This window comes from Nyctereutes procyonoides, unplaced genomic scaffold (genome assembly GCF_905146905.1).
Source record: "Nyctereutes procyonoides isolate TBG_1078 unplaced genomic scaffold, NYPRO_anot_genome, whole genome shotgun sequence".
Lineage (NCBI taxonomy): Eukaryota > Metazoa > Chordata > Mammalia > Carnivora > Canidae > Nyctereutes > Nyctereutes procyonoides.
Window position 1 is genome coordinate 8,755,151 of NW_026575052.1, and position 24,284 is coordinate 8,779,434.

The 24,284-nt window shown below is 39.5% G+C and overlaps 1 protein-coding gene across 3 annotated transcripts in view; it reads left to right on the forward strand.

The window, feature by feature from the left end:
• The window catches only part of ZBTB40 (zinc finger and BTB domain containing 40), a 72,362-nt gene that overhangs the window by 18,063 nt on the left and 30,015 nt on the right, over positions 1-24,284 (forward strand). For all 3 annotated transcript variants that reach the window (XM_055331865.1, XM_055331866.1, XM_055331867.1), the window contains exons 2-4: positions 5,505-5,594; positions 19,565-20,339; positions 21,522-21,655. In XM_055331865.1, coding sequence (XP_055187840.1) covers positions 19,640-20,339; positions 21,522-21,655 — 834 coding nt within the window. In that variant the 5' untranslated portion in view covers positions 5,505-5,594; positions 19,565-19,639. The remainder of the gene's footprint in view (positions 1-5,504; positions 5,595-19,564; positions 20,340-21,521; positions 21,656-24,284) is intronic.

Genomic DNA, 24,284 nt, shown 5'->3' on the forward strand with positions numbered 1-24,284 from the left:
TGGGGGTTGATAAGGAACTGAAGCCCACTACTCAGGGATAAATAGGAACTGGACCTTAGTCCCTTTGATAAGGAGGATTGTTTGGCTCAGGGACCTTGTCTACCAAGCAGAGTGGGTAGTAGAGTTTGTAATTAGGTCATTTGAGGCCCTCCTGATTTTACCAGATGTTAAGGCAACACATAATATTGAGCTTGATTTTAGGCTTTGTGCCAGAAAAGAGAATGCAGGCTTTGAAATGCTGTTGAGTACAGCTTTCAGGGAAACTGGGTAGAAGGCTATAGAGTTGTCTGATTCTGGGGAAGACAGATGGGATAGTGGCTAAAAAGGAAATGACACAGTAGTTCATAATAGTGTTATAAGCAGAGATCTCTTCATTGTTTTCAGTGCAGCATACGTTGGTTGATTGGCTGTACTGTCTTAGGCTCTTACAAGGCTTAACCAGGTTCAGCAGACCACTTTGGATCAGGACCAGTTTGACCTCTAGTTACTTTAGCAGCAGCCAGGGAAGCCGGACTAACCCTGGAAGACCAGATTGCTGAAATGCATTCTCAGGATTTGGGGTTGGTGTCAGGCCATAGAGCTATTCACCTCAGACATGGTTATTGGAGTCCTCCATATTTTGTAGGTTTTATTCCCAGAGTTGTTAGGGAGTTTGTTTTTCTGACTGGAGCCAAAGGCAGGTGCAAAAGGAAAGGATTTGAAGAGGACTTGAGATTTTTTACAGGTGAAAAGTTACTTTAAGACATAATAATTTGATACGAAAAAAGTGATTGAGAATAGGCATTGTGTTAGTGCTTTGTTCCTCAGAGGGTTCCTGGACCAATAGTATCCATATCACCTGGAGCTTATTAGAAATGCAGAATTCAGGCCCTACCCCAGAACTTCTGGATCAGATTCTTTTCTTTGACAGAATCCCAGGTCAGAAACCTTTCTAGTAGATAGAAGGGCAAGAGCTTTAGGTTGGGCCGACTGGATTAAAATCTCAGTTCCTCTACTAATTTGCTATGTGATTTTGGGCCTGTTCCTTAACCTTTCCACTGTTAGGACTTACGGTAAATTGGTTTTACCTATCTTGCTGGATTGTTAGTATTAAAGGAGGTAACGTAAAAAGTGGTTAGAAACATAGTAAAGTACTTGTTTGTAGCTCTTATTAGTAGTCATTTGATAAATAATATCTTCATATAATTTGACAGAATATGAAAAGAAAGAGCAGAATATCATTAGGGCTAACTCTGTCATGAGACCTGAGTTGATAATTGAGAAAAAAATATGGTCTCCTGAGCTGATGGGGCAATGGATGTGGTTGGCTCTAACCAGTTCCCTCAGGGGGAGACTAAGTGTACTTTTTAAGCAACCAAAAGTTGACAGCTATACTTCTTAGTGGCCGCTGAACTCTTGGAAGGGGAAGTTATCTGCAAAAGTGGTAGCTAAGTTGGCATCTGGCGAGGCCTTCACTTTATATGGGACAGAACCATGGCTTGAGAATTGAGACCTGGGCTCACTTCTACCCCTTGCTAACTCATGACTCTTAACCAGGCATTTAACATCGCTGAGCCTTAAATCTTCCTCTGTAAAACGAAGATAAATGGGATGAGGTGTAAATCTCAGTACACAAGCAAGGGATTATGATCTCTATATCTTCCTTACTTAGTGTCTACCATATTGCTCACTGGATAGCATCCAAATCCCCAGAGGTGAATTTTATACTTGATGCCACCAGCTACTTAAGAATCTTCACTCTTGGGGTTCTTCAGAGCTATTCAGGTTACTTGGATTTCCCAATGACCAGAATGTACCTTAGGAAAACACACAGGCCAGTCAGGTATTGCTATAAATCTCAAGGCCTAGAACCACAGGGAACTAGCATTTGGGATGGAATGAGGATGATAGTGACGAAGCGTTAGAAATGATGACGATACATATAACAGGATACTACTATGAATCCAGGAGTGCCAAATACAGAAACTTCCATCCCTTACACTGCACGTTACTGCCTTTCAGGTCCTCTGTGTAAGAGACAAGACCAAATGACAGCTGCTTTTGAACTTGAGAAATCTGGGCCCACTAAAAGCTGCAACCACCCTTTTCTGACCTCACCCATCCACCTTGTATTCTCAGAAATAATTGCTAGTGGTTCTCTTTTAACTTAACTGATTCCTTAGATACCTTACATTTTAAATCATCTTTTTTTGCGTGTAGCAAATGCCCCCTTTCTTGTCTCTGAATGTGTGATCTTTGCTCTAATTATGTAGAGAGTGCCTGTTATTTCACCTGACTCTGGTTGTTTGTGAGATACTAAATAGCCATGGGGTTAAAGCTGACTTGGATCAAAGAGCAATTCAGCCTCCCAGGACCTCAGTTTCCTCCCTTAAAAAGGAAAGAGATTGGACTAAGGTCATTTGGTCATGCGACAAGAGTACGTGATAGATAAAGTAATGAACTTCTGTTTGCTCAAAGCGATGAATAGGGCTCTCCAAGGTCTCTTCCAGCTCTCTGGTTCCAGCAGAGTCCAGACATCAAGGTAGAAATAAAGATTTTATTCAAGAGAAAGGGATTATCAACAGCAACAGAAACAAAACAAAACAAAACAAAAACCTTTAAGCAGATAAGATTGCATTGAGCCAGACCATAAGAGAGATGTTTCCTACCATGAGATAGATGTGCCCAAAGGAGAGTTCAGAATTGTTAGGGCAACCAGAATCAAGGACCGTTGATTAAGTAATAGAATGGCTCTTCTCTCTTGGATATTGGAACATGGAAATCCAGGCAGAAGTGGGCCCAAATTCTCCATGGAACTCCACAATATAGGATGTCCAAGGCAACAACCTGTATAGACAGCCAATATAGACAACATAATAGAGGAGGCCTGTTCTTCCCTTTCCATTGCTAGGCACGTTGCTTATTAGCCCAGCCCTCCTGTCACTGGGAAAGCTCTGCTTTAATGGTGCTAGTCCTATTGCAGAAGCTCCTCCCTCAAAGCAGGTGGAAGTTCCTCTGTTCCTTTTCTGTCCTGCCTAACCTAGGTAGCCTTGTGCTCCACACTGCCTCTTCCGTGAATGTTTTTGGAGACCCGCCCTCACCTGTCCAATGTCCATAATAATGATGGCAGCTAGTTCTTGGATGTCCTTCCAAAGCCACGTGTAGCACCTGTGTCCTATACACACACGATGTCCAGCCCACATGCCAGGTGTGCCTCTTCTGGAGCTGAGTTCATGGTTCTTCCTCTGTCTGGAGTTCTTTACCTTTCACCCTGGCCTGTTGAGGTTGTACCTCGCTTGCATTTACCAGCTTGCATTTACCCGCTGTAGCTCTTTCCTTGTCCTTGCCACCCACTGGGATAAGTCTGTTTGTTGTTTTTCTTGCCTTCCTTTCCATAGGTCTCTTATGGATTGAGTCCTTTTAAGAGAACTATTTTCAATCATTCCAGCTTTGGGTCAACTTTATTACCAACTCCCTGTGGACAAAGATCTTGTTTTATATTTCATTTGGTTGCCTCATAGCACCTACCGATGTGCTGAGTAAATAATAGGCAAATAACCCATAATTAGGAATTGGATGACATGTATGTATAGTAATTGAAGAATCGTAAGTCCAATTCCTGAGGTACAGAAAAGAGCCTCCTGCTCTCCAGTAGTGACAGCAAAGGTCTTTGAGTGCTTTGCTAAAGACATCATCAGCAATTATGGGTTTCAGAGCATCTGTTTTATTTAATTAGGCAGTGCATATCAAGAGTGTTTAGCGTTACATTCCTCCTTGTTCGTTGAAGGGAGTCCATGTTTCTTATGAACTGTGACTTAGTTCTCACTTTTGCTCTTTCTGGTTTTTCTCTTGTTTCTTTTTAACTTAAAGAATCCCTAAACGTTCAAATCTTTTCTGGAAGTAGACAGAATAAAAATTTAAATAAATAAATTAAATAAATGAACAATAAATAATAAATAAATAAATAAATAAATAAGCAAATAATAAATATTCTTTGTGCTCCTTTTAGAAAGCTGGCCTACTTTCCACTTTGTATTGAATTCCCATTTGTGTTTTAGGTCATTATACAGCACTTGGTTCAGCCAATTAAGTTTTTTCTAAGTATCTTTATTCTCTATCAGTATAGTCTTTTCTTGAGGCTTTAATATTGTTCCTTTGAGGAACATCCATCTTTCTGGTGCTCTTTTGTTGCTTAAATGTTCTTCCCTTGGGACCTTTAACAATTTTCCCAAGCCTGACAATTTCAGAAAGTGCTTAATAACATAATTTAGGATTGCCTCTATACAAGAATCTATAGGACTTCACTTAAGAGATTCCAGCATGCAGTGTTGTAACTCTGAAAGGTACACTTTCACGACATTATCTCTAATGCTGTATTCTCTCTCCTCAGTTTAACTTCCCTACAAAGGGAATTAGGGGAAACAGTAAAATATATGTTAGAGGCTCTTATATTTTAGTTGTGAGATCAGCAAAGTATAGTTTAGCCTCTATAGTACATGTCAGTAGCCCCCAAATCACCAGTGTATCCCTCATGATTATATATTAGATTCATTGAATAGCAATATTCTATACCTGAAAGTGGTCTACAGAGATTATAGAGTTTAATTGTTTATTTACAGATAGGTACTTCAGTTGTCGAGTCACATGGCTAGTTGTAAAACCATTTAATGAGGATGATTCACAGTTTAATAGTAGTAACAACTACCACATGTATTAGTTTCTACACACTAGGCACCGCTTTAAGTGTAAACACACCTACTCATTTGTTCTAAGTAACATATAGCTGATTTTTTTTAAACCCAATCAGAGAATCCAATCCCTCGGCCTTTTAAAGATTTTTAAAATTTATTTGAGAGAGAGAGATTGAGAGCTCTGAACGCAAAGATGATGCAGGGCTCCATCTCATGATCCTGAGATCACAACCTGAGCTGAAAGCAAGAGTTGGACGCTTAATTGACTGCGCCACCCAGGGGCCCCATCTCTTTGCCTTTTAACAGAAAGTTCAATCTGTTTCTTTATTGTGATTACTAATACATTGGGACTTATTTCTGCCATCTTCAGTTATTTTCTGTTTAATGTAGTTTTCTTGTGCCTTTTTTCCTTTTCTCACTTGATGTTGGATTCATCACATTTTCTTTATTCTCTTTTGTACCCCCTGTTTACAAATATTTATTTTGCTTCTATTCCCCTACATTCTTACCTTTTTTTTTTTTTTAAGATTTTACTTATTTATTCATGAGAGACACAGGGAGATAGGCAGAGATATAGGCAGAGGGAGAAGCAGGCTCCACGCAGGGAGCCCAATGTGGGATTCGATCCCAGGACTTCCAAGTTCATGCCCTGAGCCAAAGGCAGATGCTCAACCACTGAGCCACCCAGGCGTCCCACATTCTTAACTATTAACATACAAACTTCACTTAGGCTAAAGGTAAAAGTCAGTCATTGTGCTTGTCATCCTCTTGACCGTTGGAATACCCTGACTCTGGTTTCCTCTCATCTTCCATGTTGTTCATTGTTAATTTCAGAGAGGCATTGGATTTCTACAAATACAGACGTTAGAGCCTGGCTGCCTGAGTTTGGACCCCAGCTCTGCCCCACATAAGTATAAACCCGAGGTAAGTTATGTACCTCTTTGTGCCACCGTTTTTTTAATCTGTAAAACGTGAATAATAAGAGTAACTACTTCATAGAATTGTTGAAAGGATTAAAGAAGTTAATGTATGCAAAGCATTTAGAACTAGTAACTGTGGTTGTCATTATTCTACCTTGTTTTTAATCTCTCTTTCCAGTACCCATTTTTAAACAGCCAGTACATTTTAGGTATACCAACACATTTCTTAATTTCTTTTTTATGAGATATAATTAATATCTGAGCTTAGGTGTTATATTTGAAGAGTTTTGACAAATATCTGCTCTTTAAACAGCACCCCCCCAAAAAAAGCACCCAAAATAAGATATAGAACATTTTCACTCCCCAGAAAGTTATTTAAAAAAAAAAAGATTTTATTTATTTATGAGAGAGAAAGAGAGAGAGAGAGGCAGAGGGAGAAACAGACTCCATGCAGGGAGCCTGATGTGGGACTTGATCCCAGGACTACAGGATCACGACCTGAGCTTAAGGCATTCTCAACCACTGAGCCACCCAGGCACCCCCTCTAGAAGGTTCTTTTGTCTCTCTTTTAATTCATTTCCCTACCCTATGCCATCCTCACAACCTCCACACTACTATCTGATTTTTATCACTGTAAATTAGTTTTGCCTGTATTTCTGTTTCCTATAAGTTGGGTTGAGTCATATATATAGACTTTTCTGTGCCTGGTTTCTTTGACTTAATAGTTTTAAGGTTTATCCATGTTGTTGGATTTATTACCAGTCTCTTCTGTATTATGAGAAACCTCCACACAGTTCTCCCAGATGGTTATGCCATTTTACATTTCTACTAGCGGTGTATGAGAGTTCTAGTCACTTGACATCCTCACTAACATTGATGTTAGCAGTCTTCCTGATTTTAACTTTTCTGGTGGGTTTGTTTAGCAATTTCTTTGCTTGCCACTTGCTATTTTTTCTTAAGTTCTGTCCCTTTTTTTTCTGGCTCTGTTTTCTTCTTAAAGTAATTCTTTCAGTGACGTCTGTGTTTGAAGATAATTTTATTTCAACCTAGATATGGATACTTGTTATTTTCCTTAATGTTCAAAAATTGTTAATTGCATTTTCTTCTGGCATCTGTTATTAAAATGGAAAGTCTGTATCCAATTGTCGTTCTTTTATAAGTAATGTCTTTTCTGTTGGTTTCTTTACAACTTTTTCTCTGTTGTTAATATTTTAAAGTTTTCATTCTGAAGACATGTTTGTCTCTAATTTGAGAAAATTCTCAGAAAGCATATCTTCTTGCTTCTCCTGCATGTTCTCCATTGTTTCCATTTGGAACACCTTCTTATCCTGTCCTCTGTGTCCTTTGACTTCCATTTCATATTTCTGTTTTTTTATAAATTCTGCTACCTTCTGAGTAATTTTCCCAGACTTTTCTTCCTAATCACTGATTTTCTCTTTAGCTGTATCTAGTCTACTTAATTTATCAATTAATGAATATCAATGAATTAATTTTTTAAAATTAAAAGTTTCTGTTTCACATCTGATTATTCTTTTTCTATATTATCCTATCCTTTGGTTATGACTTCCTTCATTTTGCCTGTTTATTAAAATGAAACATAATTTATAATATTTTTCATAGTATTCTATTATTTTTATGATTTTCCATTTTTCAGGCTGCTATTTGTGCTGATTCCTGCATTTAATGACTTTCCTTTTAGAGATTCTCCTCTCTCCATGTTACTTTTCAGTTTTACTTTTTGCCTTTTGAGGGTGGTTTCAGGGAGCCTCCTCATCTGTGACACTCTAGTATTTATTTCTCTGTCTGGGCAAGGCTCTTCATGTTTGATTTTATTTTTCTTTCTTACCTCCAACACCTACTCTCATTGCCCTCCCATACTGCATGCTTCCCCTTTAATGTATTTGATAAAATGTCTTTGGCTGCGTATGTAGCTTTGTCAGATATATAGTATTATTTTGATTGCATGTTTTTAACTTATATAAATGCTATTATGCTCTAGATCTCATTGTGGTTGTTATTTTTTTCACTCAACACTGAGTTATCTATCCATGTTTCTGTCTTAGTAGCTAGCTGTTACTTCTTTCTAATGCACTATTTTCCATAGTATACCTCTTGCACATTTACTTACATTCTTTTCGTGATGGACATCTAAATTGCCTCTCATCTTCCTGCTACCAAAAACAATGCTCCAATGATTTTTCTGGCCATTCTTCCTTATGGACCCATGTAAGAATCTTTCTAGGATATGTATGCAGGAGTATGATTGATTACTGGGTCACAAGGCATATATATACACACACACACACACAGAAAATTTCACTAAATATTAGCAGAATGTTTTTCTAGAACAGCTATATCAATTAATATACCCACCAGTGATACCTTAGATTCAAACTCAAGTTCTACCATGTGTTACTATGTGTTACTATGAGACTCTCCTTAGTTTCTTTATCAATAAAACGGGATATTACAGCATCTGCCCCATCAGATTGTTGAGAGGGCAAAATGATTTAATATATGTAAAGCATAGTCCTGAGTATAATAAACACTTTCTGAATATAATAAATATCAGATAAATACTAGCTGCTATTACTGCATATTTTTTTTAAGATTATATTTATTTATTTGAGAGAGAGAAAGCATGAGCAGGGCTGAGGGAAAGAAGCAGACTCCCTGACTGACATACGGCTCCATCTTAGGACCCTGGGATCAGGACCTGAGCTGAAGGCAGATGCTTAACTGAGCCACCCAGGTGCCCCTATTACTACTATTATAACAACTACTATTATTACTTGTCAGTTAATTACAAGTAAGCTTCCCTTCTCTGAATTGTCTGGTTACATCATTTCCTTTTTTCCCCCTTGGATTTTAATTTTTTTAAGATTTGCAGGAATTTCTTGTATCTTCTAGGTATTAATTCTGTGTTGCCTTTAAACTTTGTACAATATTATTTCCTGATTTTGCCATTTGTCCATTGTCTGTTAATCATGTCTTTGATAGAAACCTTTACTAACCTGCAGTCAGACTCCTCATTTCCTTGTTTTTTTGGCATTTGGGGCATTGTTTAAGAAGTTTCCCTACCCTGCTTCAAAGACGCCTGACATTTTCTACTGTTAGCCTTTATAGATTTACCTTTCATGTTTGGGTCTTCCTCATATGGTTTGTAATAGTGAGCTCTGTTCTCTTTCTTTTTCACTGTGTGAGTCTGTGCCTTGGGTTGTGAAAGTACTGTTTTTGTTATTTTTTTTTCCTGCTGCATGTCAAAGACCAGTTTTTATGTTATTTTCTCAGCTCAGGATTCCTGTATGATACAAATTTGCATATCTACACATGCCTCTGTATGGCATAGGCCTACATTTTAGATTTCTTGTGGGTGCCTTTTCCTCTTCTAAAGGCCCAGATAATTAACAACTTCTATTGCTGCTTCTCTGAGCCAGTAAGATTTTTCAGACCGCATATCAGGGAAGGATGGGTATTTGAGGCTCTGGGTTTTGTGCAAGGGTATCAGTTTCACCTCGCCCACCTTCTACCTGCCTGAAGCTATATTTCTAGTTTCCATGTGAGGATTAATGCTTTCTCCTCCAAGCCCAGGGCCTGAATTGGAGTTTGAAACCTCTGTGGGCCACCATGGTCTCAACACCCACTTAATGTTCTAGTTTTCATTTTGATGTCTCTTTCATTTTAGATGCCTGGGGATTTCCTTTTTTTTTTTTTTCCCTTAAAGCTTGACTATATATTTTAAAAGGATTTTAAAAATGTTTCATCCAGCATTTCTGTGTGAAGTGGGAGAAAAGATCCATTTACATCAGCTTGGCATGCCGTTTTGCCAAAAGTTTATTCTTCAATTAGTATTGTTATTAATCTTAGTAAAATTTCAGCTTTCTACATTGCCAGCTTATAGTCATCAAGTAGCCCTTGATCACCCTTGAATGTTTTCTGCCATTCCTATCCATCCTCCTTTTATTGCAAGTTTATAATCATGTTTTTAATATCTATGTATAGGTAAGCCACATAATTCCGTTCAATTTTTTTGAACCTTGCTCAGTTGCTTATTCTGCTACAGTTATTCTATTATTTTTCCCATCTAATTTTTTTTTAAAAGATTTTATTTATTTCAAAGAGAGTGAGCGAGTACACGCAAGCATGAATTGTGGGGGTGGTCTGAGGGAGAAGCAGACTCCCTGTTGAGCAGGGAGCCCCATGCTAGGCTCCATGCTGGGATCAATCTCAGGATCCTGGGATCATGACTTGAGTCAGAGGCAGACAGTTACCTGACAGAGTCACGCAGGCGCATCCCATCTAATTTATTTATTTTATTTTATTTTATTTTATTTTATTTTATTTTATTTTATTTATTTAATTTTATTTTATTATTTATTTATTTATTTATAGATTTTATTTATTCATGAGAGACACGGAGAGAGAGAGGCAGAGACACAGGCGGAGGGAGAAGCAGGCTCCATGCAGGGAGCCTGATGTGGGACTGTATCCCGGGACCACGCCCTGAGCTGAGCCACCCAGGCATCCCCCCATCCAATTTTTTAACAAAAATATGAAATAGGGATCCCTGGGTGGCACAGTGGTTTGGCGCCTGCCTTTGGCCCAGGGCGCGATCCTGGAAATCCGGGATCGAGTCCCACGTCGGGCTCCTGATGCATGGAGCCTGCTTCTCCCTCTGCCTGTGTCTCTGCCTCTCTCTCTCTCTCTCTCTCTGTGTGTGACTATCATAAATAAATAAATAAATAAATAAATAAATAAAATAAATAAATAAATAATGAAATAGCTCTGACCACAGGGTTCTGTAGTTAATGCTCAAAATAACTACCTCTGGATCATTGCTAGATCTTTTTTTTTTAATTTGATGAAAGTTGTGGATAATTTCCCCAGAAAATGACCAAAAAACCTCTTAAGTTTTAGCTTTCCTAAAACTATAATCCCAATTACTTGTTTCATATTAATAAGAATATTCAAAAAACCTTGTTTCATATTAATAAGAATATTCAAAAAAACCTAATGTGTGTCCAGATAAGTCTTTTGATTTACTGAATCCATAAGGCCTATGGGGGAAAAAAATCACATTCTATTGATATAATTCACTCTTTAGGAAAAACATTAGTGCCCATTTAGTAGTTCATGCTTTGTGTTATTTGCAAATTAAAGTCTTGTTCTGATTTTTTCCTCAATTGTTAAAATAAGTTAATTTACAAAATTTAAGAATTATCTTCTTAAAAAAGATAGTCTCTACTTTTGCCTCTTTTAAATCTTTTTTTTTTTTTTAATTTTTATTTATTTATGATAGTCACACAGAGAGAGAGAGAGAGAGGGGCAGAGACACAGGCAGAGGGAGAAGCAGGCTCCATGCACTGGGAGCCCGACGTGGGACTCCATCCCAGGTCTCCAGGATCGCGCCCTGGGCCAAAGGCAGGCGCCAAACCGCTGCGCCACCCAGGGATCCCTGCCTCTTTTAAATCTTACAGAATCTTTTTTAGTTTTGTTTCCCCCAATACCAGGAGATAGGAATTCCAGTCCTGCCCCTGCCACTACTACTAGTTTAGCAAGTTAGGTAGCTCCTTGATTGCAGTTTATTTGTTTTTAATAAGTATGCATTTTTATAGTATAGGTGTTAAGACAAATTGTACTCAAACAATAGGGCTAGATGTTCTTAAAGATACTCTGAGTAAACTAAAAATATTGTATGAATTCATGAATGTTCCATAATATTAAATACCATATAATAGGGTTTGGGTGGTTAGAACTGAAAATTTACATCCAGTTTATCAAGTTTTATAAATAAGGAAGTTTTATTTTTTAGAGCAGTTTTAGGTTTACAGGAAAGTTGAAAGTATAGAATACAGTAGAGTTCCTCACACCCACACAGCCTCCCCCACCATCCCACAAGGCAGTAATAAATCTATTACAATTAGTGAACCTACATTAGCATCATTATCACAGTCTGTTGTTTTCATTAAGGTACACTTTTGGTATTGTATGTTCTTTGGATTTTGACAAATGTATAATACATGAATCCACCACTGAAATCATAAAGAATAATTTCACTGCCCTAAAAGTCCTCTCTTCTTCACCTCTTTATCCCTGCTTTCCCATCCACTGGCAACCACTGATTTTTTTTACTGTCTCCATGGTTTTGCCTTTTCTAGAATGTCATATAGTTGGATTCATACAGTGTATAGCCTTTCAGATTGGTTCCTTTCACTGAGCTGTATGCATTTACATTTCCTCCATGTTATTCTGTAGCTTGTTAACTCATTTCTTTTTAGTGTACCATAATATTCTATTATCTGGATGTACCACAGTTTATCCATTTATGTACTGAAAGACATTTTGATTGCTTCCAACTTTTGGCAGTTATTAATAGAGCTGCTATAAATAGCTGTGTGCATGTTTTTGTGTAGACAGTTCATTTGGGTAAATACCAAGGAGCACAATTGTTGGAGCATATGGTAAGGATATGTTTAGTTTTGTAAGAAACTGCTAATCTGTCTTCCAGAGCAGCTGTACCATTTTGGATTCTCATTAGCAATAAATAGGAGTTCCTGTTACTATAAATCCTCACTGCATTTAGTATTGTCAGTGTTGTGGATTTTGGCTATTGTAATAGGTTGCTTTAATTTGCAATTCTCTTATGACATATGTTGAACGTTTTTTATACTTGCTTTTTTATACTTGCTATTTGTATCTCTTTGGTGAGATGTCTGTTAAGGTTTGGTACATTTTTTAATCAGATTGTTTTCTTACTGTTGAGTTTTAAGAGTTCTTTGTATATTTTGGATAGTAGTCTTTTAATAGATGTGTCTTTTGCAAGTATCTTATATCAGTCTGTGGCTTTTCATCTCATTTTGTGGACATTACCTTTCACAGAACAAAAGTTTTTAAATTTTAATGAAATCTAGTTTATCAGTTATTTCTTTTAGGTACATGCTTTTGGTATTGTTTATAAAAAGTTGTCACTGTACTCACGTTCCTTTTTTTTTAAAAAAAAAAAACAAATTTGTTTATTCACGAGAGACAGAGAGAGAGGCAGAGACACAGGCAGAGGGAGAAGCAGACTCCATGCAGGGAGCCTGATATGGGACTTGATCCCAGGACTCTAGGATTACTCCCTGGGCCAAAGGCAGGTGCTAAACCTCTGAACCACCCAGGGATCCCCAAGATCTTTCTTTTCTAATATATGCATTCAATGCTTTAGACATCCCCCTAAGCACTGTTCTTGCTGCATCCCACAAATTTGGTAAGTTGTATTTACATTTCCATTTAGTTTATAATATATATATATATATTTAAATTTCTACATCCAACGTTAGGCTCAGACTTACAACCTTGAAATCAAGAGTCACATGTTTCACTGACTGAGCCAGCCAGGCACCCCCTATTTTAGAAAATTTTTAAATTACTCTTGAGATTTCTTCCTTGACCTATGTGTCATTTAGAAAAATGTGTTTAATCTCCACATATTTGAGGTTTTCCAGCTATTTTTTTGTCACTGATTTTTTAAAAAAACAGTTTTATTTATTTGAGAGAAAAAGAATGCAGATAGGGGGAGGGGCAGAGGGAGAAGGAGAAGCAAACTTCTGCTGAGCAGAGAGCCTGACAGGGGCTTTGATCCCAGGACCCTGAGATCATGACCTGAGCTGAAGTCAGACCCTTAACTGACTGAGCCACTCAGGTGCCATCATTGATTTCATTGTCTGAGAGCAGAGATTGTATGATTTCTGTTCATTTTAATTTGTTAAGGGTATTTTATGGCCCAGAATTGGTCTATGTTGGTAATATTCCCTGTGATCTTGAGAAGAATGTGTAATCTGCTGTTGTTAGATGAAATAGTATAGATGCCCCTTAAATCCAGTTGACTAATGGTGCTCTTGACTTCCACTGTGTCCTTGCTTACGTTCTTCCTGCTGGATCTATTTCTGCTAGAGGGATGTTTAAAGTCTTTTTAATTTCGTTTAATTCTCTTTACAGTTCTTTCAGTTTGCCTTACTTGTTTTGATACACCGTTGTTAGGCATATGCACGTAAGAGATTATGTTTTCTTGAAGTATTGACTCCTTTTTCATTAAGTAATGCCCCTCTTTATCCCCGATAACTTTCCTTATTTGAAATGTGTTCTGTCTGAAATTAATATAGCTATCACTGTTTTCTTTTGGTTATATTATCACGACATAGCTTTCTCTATGTATTGCTTTATTTATTTTTGTTTTTTTAAAAGATTTGTCCATTTATTTTAGAAGGTGGGGAGAGGCAGAAGGAGAGAGAGTCCCAAGCAGACTCTGCTGAGCACAGAGCCTGATGTAGAGCTCGATCCCATGACCCTGAGGCCACAACCTGAGCCAAAACCAAGAGCTGGATGGATGCTCATCCAACTGTGCCACCCAGGCAGCCTGCATTTACTTTAAATCTATGTGTGTCTTCACATTTGAAGTGGGTTTCTTGTAGACAACATAGAGTTGAGTCCTATTTTTTTTTTCTTTAAATCTGTTTTGACATCTGATTTTTAATAGATGTATTTAGACCATTGATGTTTAAGATGATTATTGATAATGTTGGATTTATATCAGTCATGTTTGTTAATGTTGTTTATATGTTGCCTTTGTTCTTTGTTCCTATTTTTGTCTTCCACATTTTTTCATCCTTCTGTGGTTTTTAATTGATCATTTGACATGATTCCATTTTCACTTTCTTAACATATCAGCTATATTTCTTTTCAAACTTTTTTAGTGGTTGCCATATGGTTTGTAGTATACATTTATAACTAATCCAAGTCCACTTTCAAATGACACTGTACCACTTCACAGGTAGTACAAGTACCTTATACTAATCAAATAATCCTAGTTCTTCTTCCTATCCCTTGTATCAGTGCTATCATTCATTTCACTTATCTCTACACAAGTATATCTAAAAATAAACAAACATAATAAAATAAATTGTTGATGTTATTTTGAACAGTTACATGTTACACCATTAAGAATTAAAAATAAATGTTTTTATTTTACCTTTACTTATTCATTTTCCAGTGCTTTTCATTTTTGTAGTGTAGATTCAAATTTCTGTACCTTTTCATTTTCCTTTTCTCTGAAAAACTTTTATAATGTTTTTTGCAAAGCAGGTTTAATGGTAACTAAGTCTCTCAGCTTTGCTTGTCTGAGAAAGTCTATTTCCCCTTCAGGAGAAGGATAATTTTGCAAGGTACAGAATTCTAGATTTGTTGGGCTTTTTTATTTTCTTTTCAGCACTTCAATTATTTTATTCTTACTCTCTTCCTACTTGCATGGCTTCTGAGGAGAACTCAGATGTGATTTTTATCTTTGCTCCTCCTCTATAAGTAAAGTGGTTTTTTCCCCCTCTGACTTTTTCTGAGGTTTTTGTTTAAGCATTGATTTTCTATAGTTTGAATATGATATGCTTAAGTGTAATATTTTGCCATTTATTGTGCTTGGTGTTCTCTGAGCATCCTAGACCTTTGGTTTGGTGTCCGACATTAATTTTAGGAAATGCTCAGTCATTATTGCTTCAAATATTGTTTCTGTTTTTTTTCTATTTCATCTCCATCAGATATCCCCATTTGTAGTTGTCTCACAGTTCTTGGGTATTCTGTTCTGATTATATCCTCAAACTCAGAGATTCTTTCCTCAGCTTTTTCCAGTCTACTAATGAGCACATCAATGGCATTCCTAATTTCTGTTGTTTTTTTTTTACTTACAGCATATTTTTTTCATTTTTTAAATTTCCATCTCTCTTCCATTGTTCATCTGTTCTTGCATATTGTCTGTTTTTTTCCATTAATGCTCTTAGCATATTAATCACAGTTTTTAAAAATTCCTGGTCTGGTAATTCCTGACATATGTGACTGTGGTTTTGATACTTGTTCAGTCTCTTCAAACTGCGTTTTTGCCTTTTAGCATGTCTTGTAATTTTTTCTTGAGAGGTAGACATAAAGTGCTGGTAAAACGAATTGTGGCAAATAAGTATAGTAATGGGATAGTAAGGTGTGGGGGAGGAAGTTTTTATAGACCCATGATTAGGTCTCAGTCTCTTGGTGAGCCTGTGTCCCTGGACTATGAACTGTACCAGTGTTTTTCAGCATATCTCCTCCCCCACCACCACTTAGAGTGGTGCAGGCTAGGAGTAGGCTGAAGGTATTTCCCTTCCCCCAGTTAGGTTGGAATCTGGTAAAATAGTTTTCCTGAAGCCAGGCCTTGTTAAGAACAGAGTGCTCTGGCATATTTCAAAATGGTTAGTTCTCCCCACCCCCTTCAGAAGCAGGAAGGAATATTTCTCCTGCATTTACCCCTTAGAGCTCCTGGAGGTAAAACTCACAAAATTATGACTTAGTCCCTCCAGAGTTTTTAACTCAGACTTGTCCACCCTGAACCTCCAGCAGTTTGTCAGTTTCAGTTTAGTTTTCCTTTTCTGGTACCCATGGATGTGTCTGTTGGTGGGTTTCTCCTCTGAGAAGTTAGGATTCTCTGTATCTGTCTGGTTTTTTTTTAAATTTTTTTTAAATTTTTATTTATGATAGTCACAGAGAGAGAGAGAGAGAGGAGAGGCGCAGAGACATAGGCAGAGGGAGAAGCAGGCTCCATGCACCAGGAGCCCGATGTGGGATTCGATCCTGGGTCTCCAGGATCGCGCCCCGGGCCAAAGGCAGGCGCCAAACCGCTGCGCCACCCAGGGATCCCTGTATCTGTCTGTTTTATCCTCCATTTTGGGGGACAGCAGTTTTGCCTTGTGACCTCAATTCTCTGACAGATCTAAGAATTGTGGACCCATTTGTTTAGCTTTTTAACTGTTGAGGATGGTGGAATGGTGACTTCTAAGCGCTTATGTGCCAGACTAGAAACCATAACTTGGAAATATATTTTTTTAAGATCAACTATTTATTTATTTATTTATTTATTTATTTATTTATTTATTTATTCATTCATTCATTCATTCATACATACATACATACATACATACATATGTGCACACATGAGCCAGGGGGAGGAGCAGAGGGAGAGGGACAAGCAGACTCTGTGCTGAGTGTGGAGCCCAATGTGGAGCTCAATTCCATGACCCTGAGAACATGACCAAAGATGAAATCAAGAGTTGGGCATTCAACCAACTGAGCTGCCCAGGCGCCCTTATTTTTATTTTTATCTGTCAGCTTCAGATGTGGGAAAATAAAGAAAGAGTGGTGGAAGGGAAAGGGGATCGTATGCAATCTTGCTTATAACAAAGACAACCAGTGTTGTTTTGGCATTTGTCTTTCCAACCTTTTACCAATGTATTTTCTTTTCTTTTCTTTTTTAATTTTTAATTTATTTATTTATGATAGAGAGAGAGAGAGAAGAGAGAGAGAGAGAGGCAGAGACACAGGCCGAGGGAGAAGCAGGCTCCATGCACCGGGAGCCCGAAGTGGGATTCGATCCTGGGTCTCCAGGATTGTGCCCTTGGCCAAAGGCAGGCGCTAAACCGCTGCGCCACCCAGGGATCCCCCCTATTTTCTTTTCTTTATACAAGTGAGATGATAGTATTTGGCTATCATCATAAGATCCTCAAACCCAAAACTTAACTACATGTTCTCTTCCCAAGACTGTTTTCTTGTGTTACCTGGGTCATCTTAGCATTCATTCCCACTCACCAGACCAGGACTTGGGAACGGTCTCTTTCCTCACATCCACTAAGACTTTAAATCATGATAGTTAACATTTTCTAAATATTTTTGGCTGTCTCTTTCTCTCTTCTCTTGCTACTTCTCTGGGTCAGAGTCCTCACTGATTTGTCTCTGAACTCCTGCAGTAATCGAGCCTATCTCTAGCATTATCCTCCTTAATTCTGTGCAGTGGCACTTAGGTGATATATTTAAGATGCATCTCTGACCATGTCACTTCCCTGCTAAAAGCTTTTCAAACCCTTCAATGGCTCCTTGTTGTCTTTCAGATAAATCCAAGCTCCTGACCATGGCCCATGGATCTCTGTGTGGCCACAGCCTGTGCCTGCTAGATTTAGCTCCTGATACTCCTGTCCCCTGCTTATGTTCCAGTATCACTGAATTCCTTACAGTCCCACCTGCTCCCCATCCTCCCCACTACTGGGGATGTCTTTTTGTCTCTGTGCCTCATGCAGGCTCCCTGCTTGGAGCACCTGTTGTCTCACTCTCTTTACCTCGTCAGTGCCTACTCATTTCTTGAGGTAGGTCAGCTTCTCCTCCAGACCTTACTCTAACTTCTTGACATCCCTTTTCCCCAAGCTGGGTTTCTGGGTGCAGATCTCTGCCATTACATCTCCTTCATTTATTCATTCTACCAATTAACAACATTGTGTGAGGCAGAATTTTAAGCACTAGGATATAGCAGACGATTTTTAAAAGTTCCTTCCCTAATGGAGCTTACATTCCGGTGAAGGAAGATACATGATAATAAGTAAAAATATGTGTTAGTAGGTGATAATGCTGTGATGATAAATAGAGTGAGAGGGATAGAATGTTCTGAGGTTGGAGAAGAAGCTGCTATTTAAAGGACGGTGTCAGGGGAGCCCTCAGTAATGATGTGGCCATAGAGCAGAGACCTACTGGAAGAGAGAGTGAGCCATGCACACATGTGGAGACACCTGTAGATGAACATATCCAGAGTGTTCTGTGATCGGTAAGGAAGGCAGTGTGCTTAGGGCGGGTGGGTGAGAGGGAGAGTGGTAGAAGGTGGCATAGAGAGTTAATGCCAGCCAGGTAATGAGGGGAGTGTAGGCTATTAGAAGACCTTTGGCATTTACTCTGAGACTGGCAGCCAAGGGGTCTTCTGTGCAAAGAAGGGACAAGCTCTGACTATATGCTTAAAAACATCCCTCTGACTACTAGATTGAGGGAGGATAGGGTAGGGGTAGTGCTAGAAAGGGCCAGGGCTTGGAGACCAGTTAGAGGAGATTGTTACAGTAGGCCATTTACAAGGTGATGGGGGCTTGGACTCACCAGAGCAGACAGTGGAGGCAGCAGGAAGTGATAGGGTTTTGGACGTATTTTGAAGGTAGAGCCAACAGGATTTATAAAGGATTGGATAAGGAGTATGAGGAAAAAAATAGGAGTCAAGGATTACTCCTGGGTTTTGGTCTGAACAACTAGAAAGACAAAATTGCTGTGAAGCACGGAGATGGCAGGAGAGTTTTAGATGTAAGTTTAAGAAACCCATCAGGCCTCCGATTGGAGATGCAGAGTAGGTAGTTGGAGGTGTGCATCTGGACTCTAGAGGAGAGGACTGAGCTCGAGATGTCAACTAGTCAGCATTGTTGATATTTCAAAAATAAGGAATCAGATGAGACAGAAGACGAGAGGGGCAGGACTGAGTCCTGGAGCATTTCAAACTGTAGAGGGCAATGTGACGCAGAGGATCCAGCAAAGAATGCTGGGAAGGCATGGCTAGGGGAGGTCACAGGAGAACCGAGAGAGCAAGAGCAAGTGAAACGTGTTTGAAGCAAGAGGGAGTGATGATGCCGTGTTGCAGATAGGTCAAGCAAGATGAGGACATTATATTTTAGATCTATTATATATTTGCCTCCCTCCATTGGCTTAGAACTCACTGGAAGCAGGAACACATCCAGCAGTGTATTACCTACAGCTCTGAGGTGGGTGATAGGCACATGCCATTTAAAGGCTGTTGTGCCTCAGGCTGGTTATCTCATTACCCTTGAGCTTCAGTCTCATCTGTAAAACGGGGAAGGTAGAGAGTGTCTTTTTCCATTGAGTCATCGTGAGGATCCAGTGAGACTGTCCAGATGAAACACAAAACATAATCCCTTTCATAGTGTTAAGCCCGTGACCGCTCTCCTCCGCATAATTAATTTAGCGTACCTGGCGCAGCGTGCCTCCTGTGGAGCAACATGGGTGAATGCAAGAGTGAGTTGCCTGTTTGTTGGAATATTTCATTCAAGGCCTTTCCCTGTGCACTTGTGATGTATTCACATGGCACTTTTGGGGTCTCTCTAGGAGATAGCGCTGATCCTCCCAGAGTGGGTCCTGGAAGAAGAGAGAGCGAGAGGTCGTCCAGGCGGGACAGAGGCGATGGAGCTCCCCAACTACAGCCGGCAGCTGCTACAGCAGCTCTACACGCTGTGCAAAGAGCAGCAGTTCTGTGACTGTACCATTTCCATCGGCGCCATTTACTTCCGGGCCCACAAGCTTGTCCTGGCTGCAGCCAGCCTCCTCTTCAGAACCCTGCTGGACAACACAGACACCATCTCCATTGACGCGTCTGTGGTGAGCCCTGAGGAATTTGCCCTCTTGTTAGAAATGATGTACACTGGCAAACTACCCGTGGGCAAGCACAACTTCTCCAAAATCATCTCCCTGGCTGACAGCCTCCAGATGTTCGATGTGGCCGTTAGTTGTAAAAATCTACTGGCCAGTCTTGTGAACTGCTCTGTTCAGGGCCAGGTGGTGAGGGATGTCTCCATACCACCCTCAGAGGCATACAGGAAGGAGCGGGAGAAGCCTGAAGTAGAAGTCCTCGCCTCAGAGGGCACTGGAGAGCCTCGTCCTTCCCTGGAGGCTTGTGTCCCTCCAGGGGCCCCTGTGAAAGCCGAGACTGAGGAGGATGTGATCCCTACGGTTGCAGGAGAGATGAGTGTGGGGCCTTCCATGGCCCGGGAGATCCAGGGGAACACAGACGCCCCAGTGGAGACTCCTCCTCCAGCTGAGGTTTGTTCCCCCTCCCCTGCTGTACAAGCCTTCAGTGAGGCAAAGGAGGCAAGCGCAGAGCCAGGTAATCTTCACTTAATAGTTGTCTTGTACTCTGTCCTTCTGTTGTCAATTACTATAGTCAGTGATCTTTATGAATTTTTTTGTTTCACTGGTGAATTTACCAAAAACCGTTGCTGAATAGGAAACCAAAATCCAATCCAATCCAACACAAAATCCAAAGCAAAACTCTTATTGGAGCATTCTTCTTTTTTTTAAAGATTTTATTTTTTTTAAGTGATCTCTATACCCAACATGGAGCTCAAACTCATAACCCTGATCAGTAGTTGCCTGCTCCCCCAAATGAGCCAGCCAGGCACCCTAAGGGGAATTCTTTTATTAAAATGTGTGTTTTTGAGTGATGGAAGTATAAAGATGAGCTACTAGAGCAGAAAAACAGTACTGAAATAACAATGTATCGGGGGTTTGTTTTTGTTTTTTGTTTTGAGGGGGTGGGCGCCTGGGTGGCTCAGTTGGTTAAGCCTCTGCCTTCAACTTAGGTCATGATCTCAGGGTCCTGGGATTAAGCCCCACATCAGGCTGCCTGCTCAGCGGGACGTCTACTTCTCTTTCTCCCTCATGTGCTCGCTCTCTCTCTCTCAAATAAAATAGAGAGAGAGGGAAAGACAAAGAGCAGGGAGGGGCAAAAGCAGAGGGGGAGAGAGAATTCTCTCTCTCTCTCTTTTTTTTTTTTTTTTTTAATTTATGATAGTCACAGAGAGAGAGAGAGAGGCAGAGACACAGGCAGAGGGAGAAGCAGGCTCCATGCACCGGGAGCCCGATGTGGGATTCGATCCCGGGTCTCCAGGATCGCGCCCTGGGCCAAAGGCAGGCGCCAAACCGCTGCGCCACCCAGGGATCCCAGGAGAGAGAATTCTTAGCAGGCTCCATGCCCAGCACAACCTGGGCTTGAACTCACGACCCTGAGGTCATGGCCTGAACCAAAATCAGGAGTCAGATGCTTAACCAGCTGAGCCACCTAAGCACCCCCAATGTGCCAGGTTTCATGCTTACCGATTATTCTAACCAGGATGAGGATGACTCAGGAGGAAGCTGCTAGGCATACTGTTTTCTGTTACCGACAACTGACATGCTAGGTGTCAGAAATGCAGTATGTGACCTAAAGGTTGTCAGCTTAGACTTTTAAAAATAATCTCAAGTAATGAATCAGTGATATTTTTTTTATCGTGTTTTGTTCTGCACTCAGAATATGAGAAGAAACACTATCAGCTGAATTTTCTTCTAGAGAATGAAAGTATCTTCTCCGATGCACTCTTGGTTACCAAGGATGTTTTAAAAAGACTAGAAGAATGTTCAGAAATTAAAGGTGCACAGGAGGAGGTAGGTACTGTGAATTTTATTTGTTTGGGTGTAGTTACCCTGTACCAGTATCTCTGGTTACCAGATCAGCTTCCCTTATGGGCAGAACTATAAAAATGCAAAATACTCCAGGGTGTCCGTTTTTTCAAACTTTAACTTTTTTTTTTTTTGACATTTATTCTCTAACAAAGAGGCCTGCAGAACTACTAGGCAAGATGTTTTCAAAACTAAGTTATGTTTTGATGACCAGGCTTAACAACCAGTTTTGATCCACGGTACTTAACTGATGGTATGGTTTCCTCCTGACTAATCAAGGATAAAATGAGGCAGAAGGTAGTCTTGGATAACCCCAAATCAAGATCAGATGATAAAAACCAAAGCAGAACAGGAAATACTCAAAACATGATACGAAAAGGATTTAATGTAAATCTTACATAAGTAAATCGCATCTAATATTTAGGAATACAGTGGCCATTTTCAGACATAAAGCCACAAATGGTGAACATTTATTGGATACTTACCTGTGCTATGCTTAGCACACATTATCACATTTAATTCTCATAAAAATCACCAGGGTGGATACTATTTTACTGTTTTTTAGCCCTGTTTAACAGATGAGTAACTGGTCTCAGGTGTATAACCTGACCAAGCCACCGAGGTTATAGGACTGAACAAAAATTCAAACCTAAGCATTCTGACCTTAGAGCTGTTCCCTTGCACACTGAGTTTTACTGCCAGTAGGTAGAAATGACATATGTAAGTCATGTATGTATAGGTGTTGAGGAACGGCCTGACAGAAGAGTGCCCAGTGCTTCTCATGTTCTTATTTCCTAATAGACCTTTTCTTTCTTTCAATATCTCAGCGAGACCTATCCCCACTAGTGGGCTTCCTCACAATCTGCTTCTCATCCCTTGAACCTACAGGATCCATTCATAGCCGCTTTATAACTCTTCTTGTTTCACCTTTCACCCAGCCATGTCTTCCGTGCTGAGTGATGCTGGCAGAGCCAGTGGGCACTGTCCCCGCAGGCTTGCTCATCTGAGCAGTAAGTAGCGGGGTACAGGAGAGGCCTCCCATGTCTCTGTAGGCAATTGTCTGTTAGTTACCTTAATCTAAGCAAAAAAATGCCATCTACTATATGTGTTTCCCCGATTCATAGCAAGTTACTTTAAAAAAAAAAAAAGCAATTCAAGGTCAAGTATTTCTTTTAACCATGGTTAATTAACAGTTGATGTATAAATTATTTTCTTGGGAGAATAGCTTTTTTTTTTTTAACACTGGGCTAACCCTGATGACTCTCTTAGGGAGGTTGCAAATTGTAAAACCTTGATATTCTTTGTGTCAGTTATGCTGAAGGACATTATGTTTTTATATTTTTGCACGTGGATGTTCTCTTAACTGTTGAATCTATCATTTTTGTCATGAGTTTGTTACCTTGGTAGCTTATAGACACACCTCTTCATTTTTCCTCTTAGGACTTCCTCTCCACTTAATTTTGGTGACAGAGCAGCGGCAGCATTCCTTAGATCAGCAATAGTCAAATTATTAGGGTTGCCTGTGTACTTACTTGAACTGTGTGTTAAGCATTTTTTCTAACACTAGTACCTAAAAGTGTCTGGCACATAACACGTGCTCAAGAAATTTTTGCTGTACATGGTTTCATTCAACCTTTTTCCCCCCCTCCCAATTCTTTTTTTTTTTAAAGATTTTATTTATTTATTCATGAGAGACACAGAGAGAGAGGCAGAGGCAAAGCATAGACAGAGGGAAAAAGCAGGCTTCTCATAGGGAGCCTGGTGTGGGACTCCATCCCCAGACCTGGGATCACATCCTGAGCCTAAGGCAGACACTCCACTCTGAGCCACCTAGGCGTCCCTCCCCTCCAAATTCTTGTCCTAATCTTTTGGTGACAATAATATTAGCAGTACTTACAAAGAACACTGATTCATTGTTGGGAATCATTATAGGCTTATGTTATTTCTTCCTCGGTTTTAGAGGTCAGAGTAAGAGCTCTACAAATCTCTTGGTGGCTGTGTTTAGAACTGATTCTGTTACATTCCATAATAAACCTTTCAGCTGCAGAAAGAAAAAGAGAAAAAATACTTAAAGAGCATAAGATTAAATTAAATACAGAGTTGGTGAAGTACTGATTTGTACTTAGGCCCTGTACTTCTAACTTCCTTTTAGATAGGTTTATTAAGGTATGATTGACATATAGCAAGCTGTATGTATTTAAAGTGTACAGTTTGATAAGTCTTGAAATCTGAAACCATCACTACAAACAAGATACTAAACATATCCATCACCCCTAAGTTTCCTTATGTCCTTGATCATCCCTCCCTCCTGCTCCCTTCAACTCACCCATCCCAGGTGACACTGACTTGCTGTCTCTCTGTGGATGAATTTGCATTTTCTAGAGTATTATATATAAATGGAGTAATATAGTGTATATTCTTTTTGGTCCAGCTTTTTGCATTCAGCATAATTCTTCTGAGGTTTATCCATGTTGTTGCATATTTATTCCTTTTTATGCCTGAGCAGAGTTCCGCTGTGTGGACATATAATTATTTATTCAGCTCTACCATTTGCTAGTGTTGTGACCTCAAACAGTTTAATCTCTGTAAGCCTTAATTTCCTAATTTGTAAAAT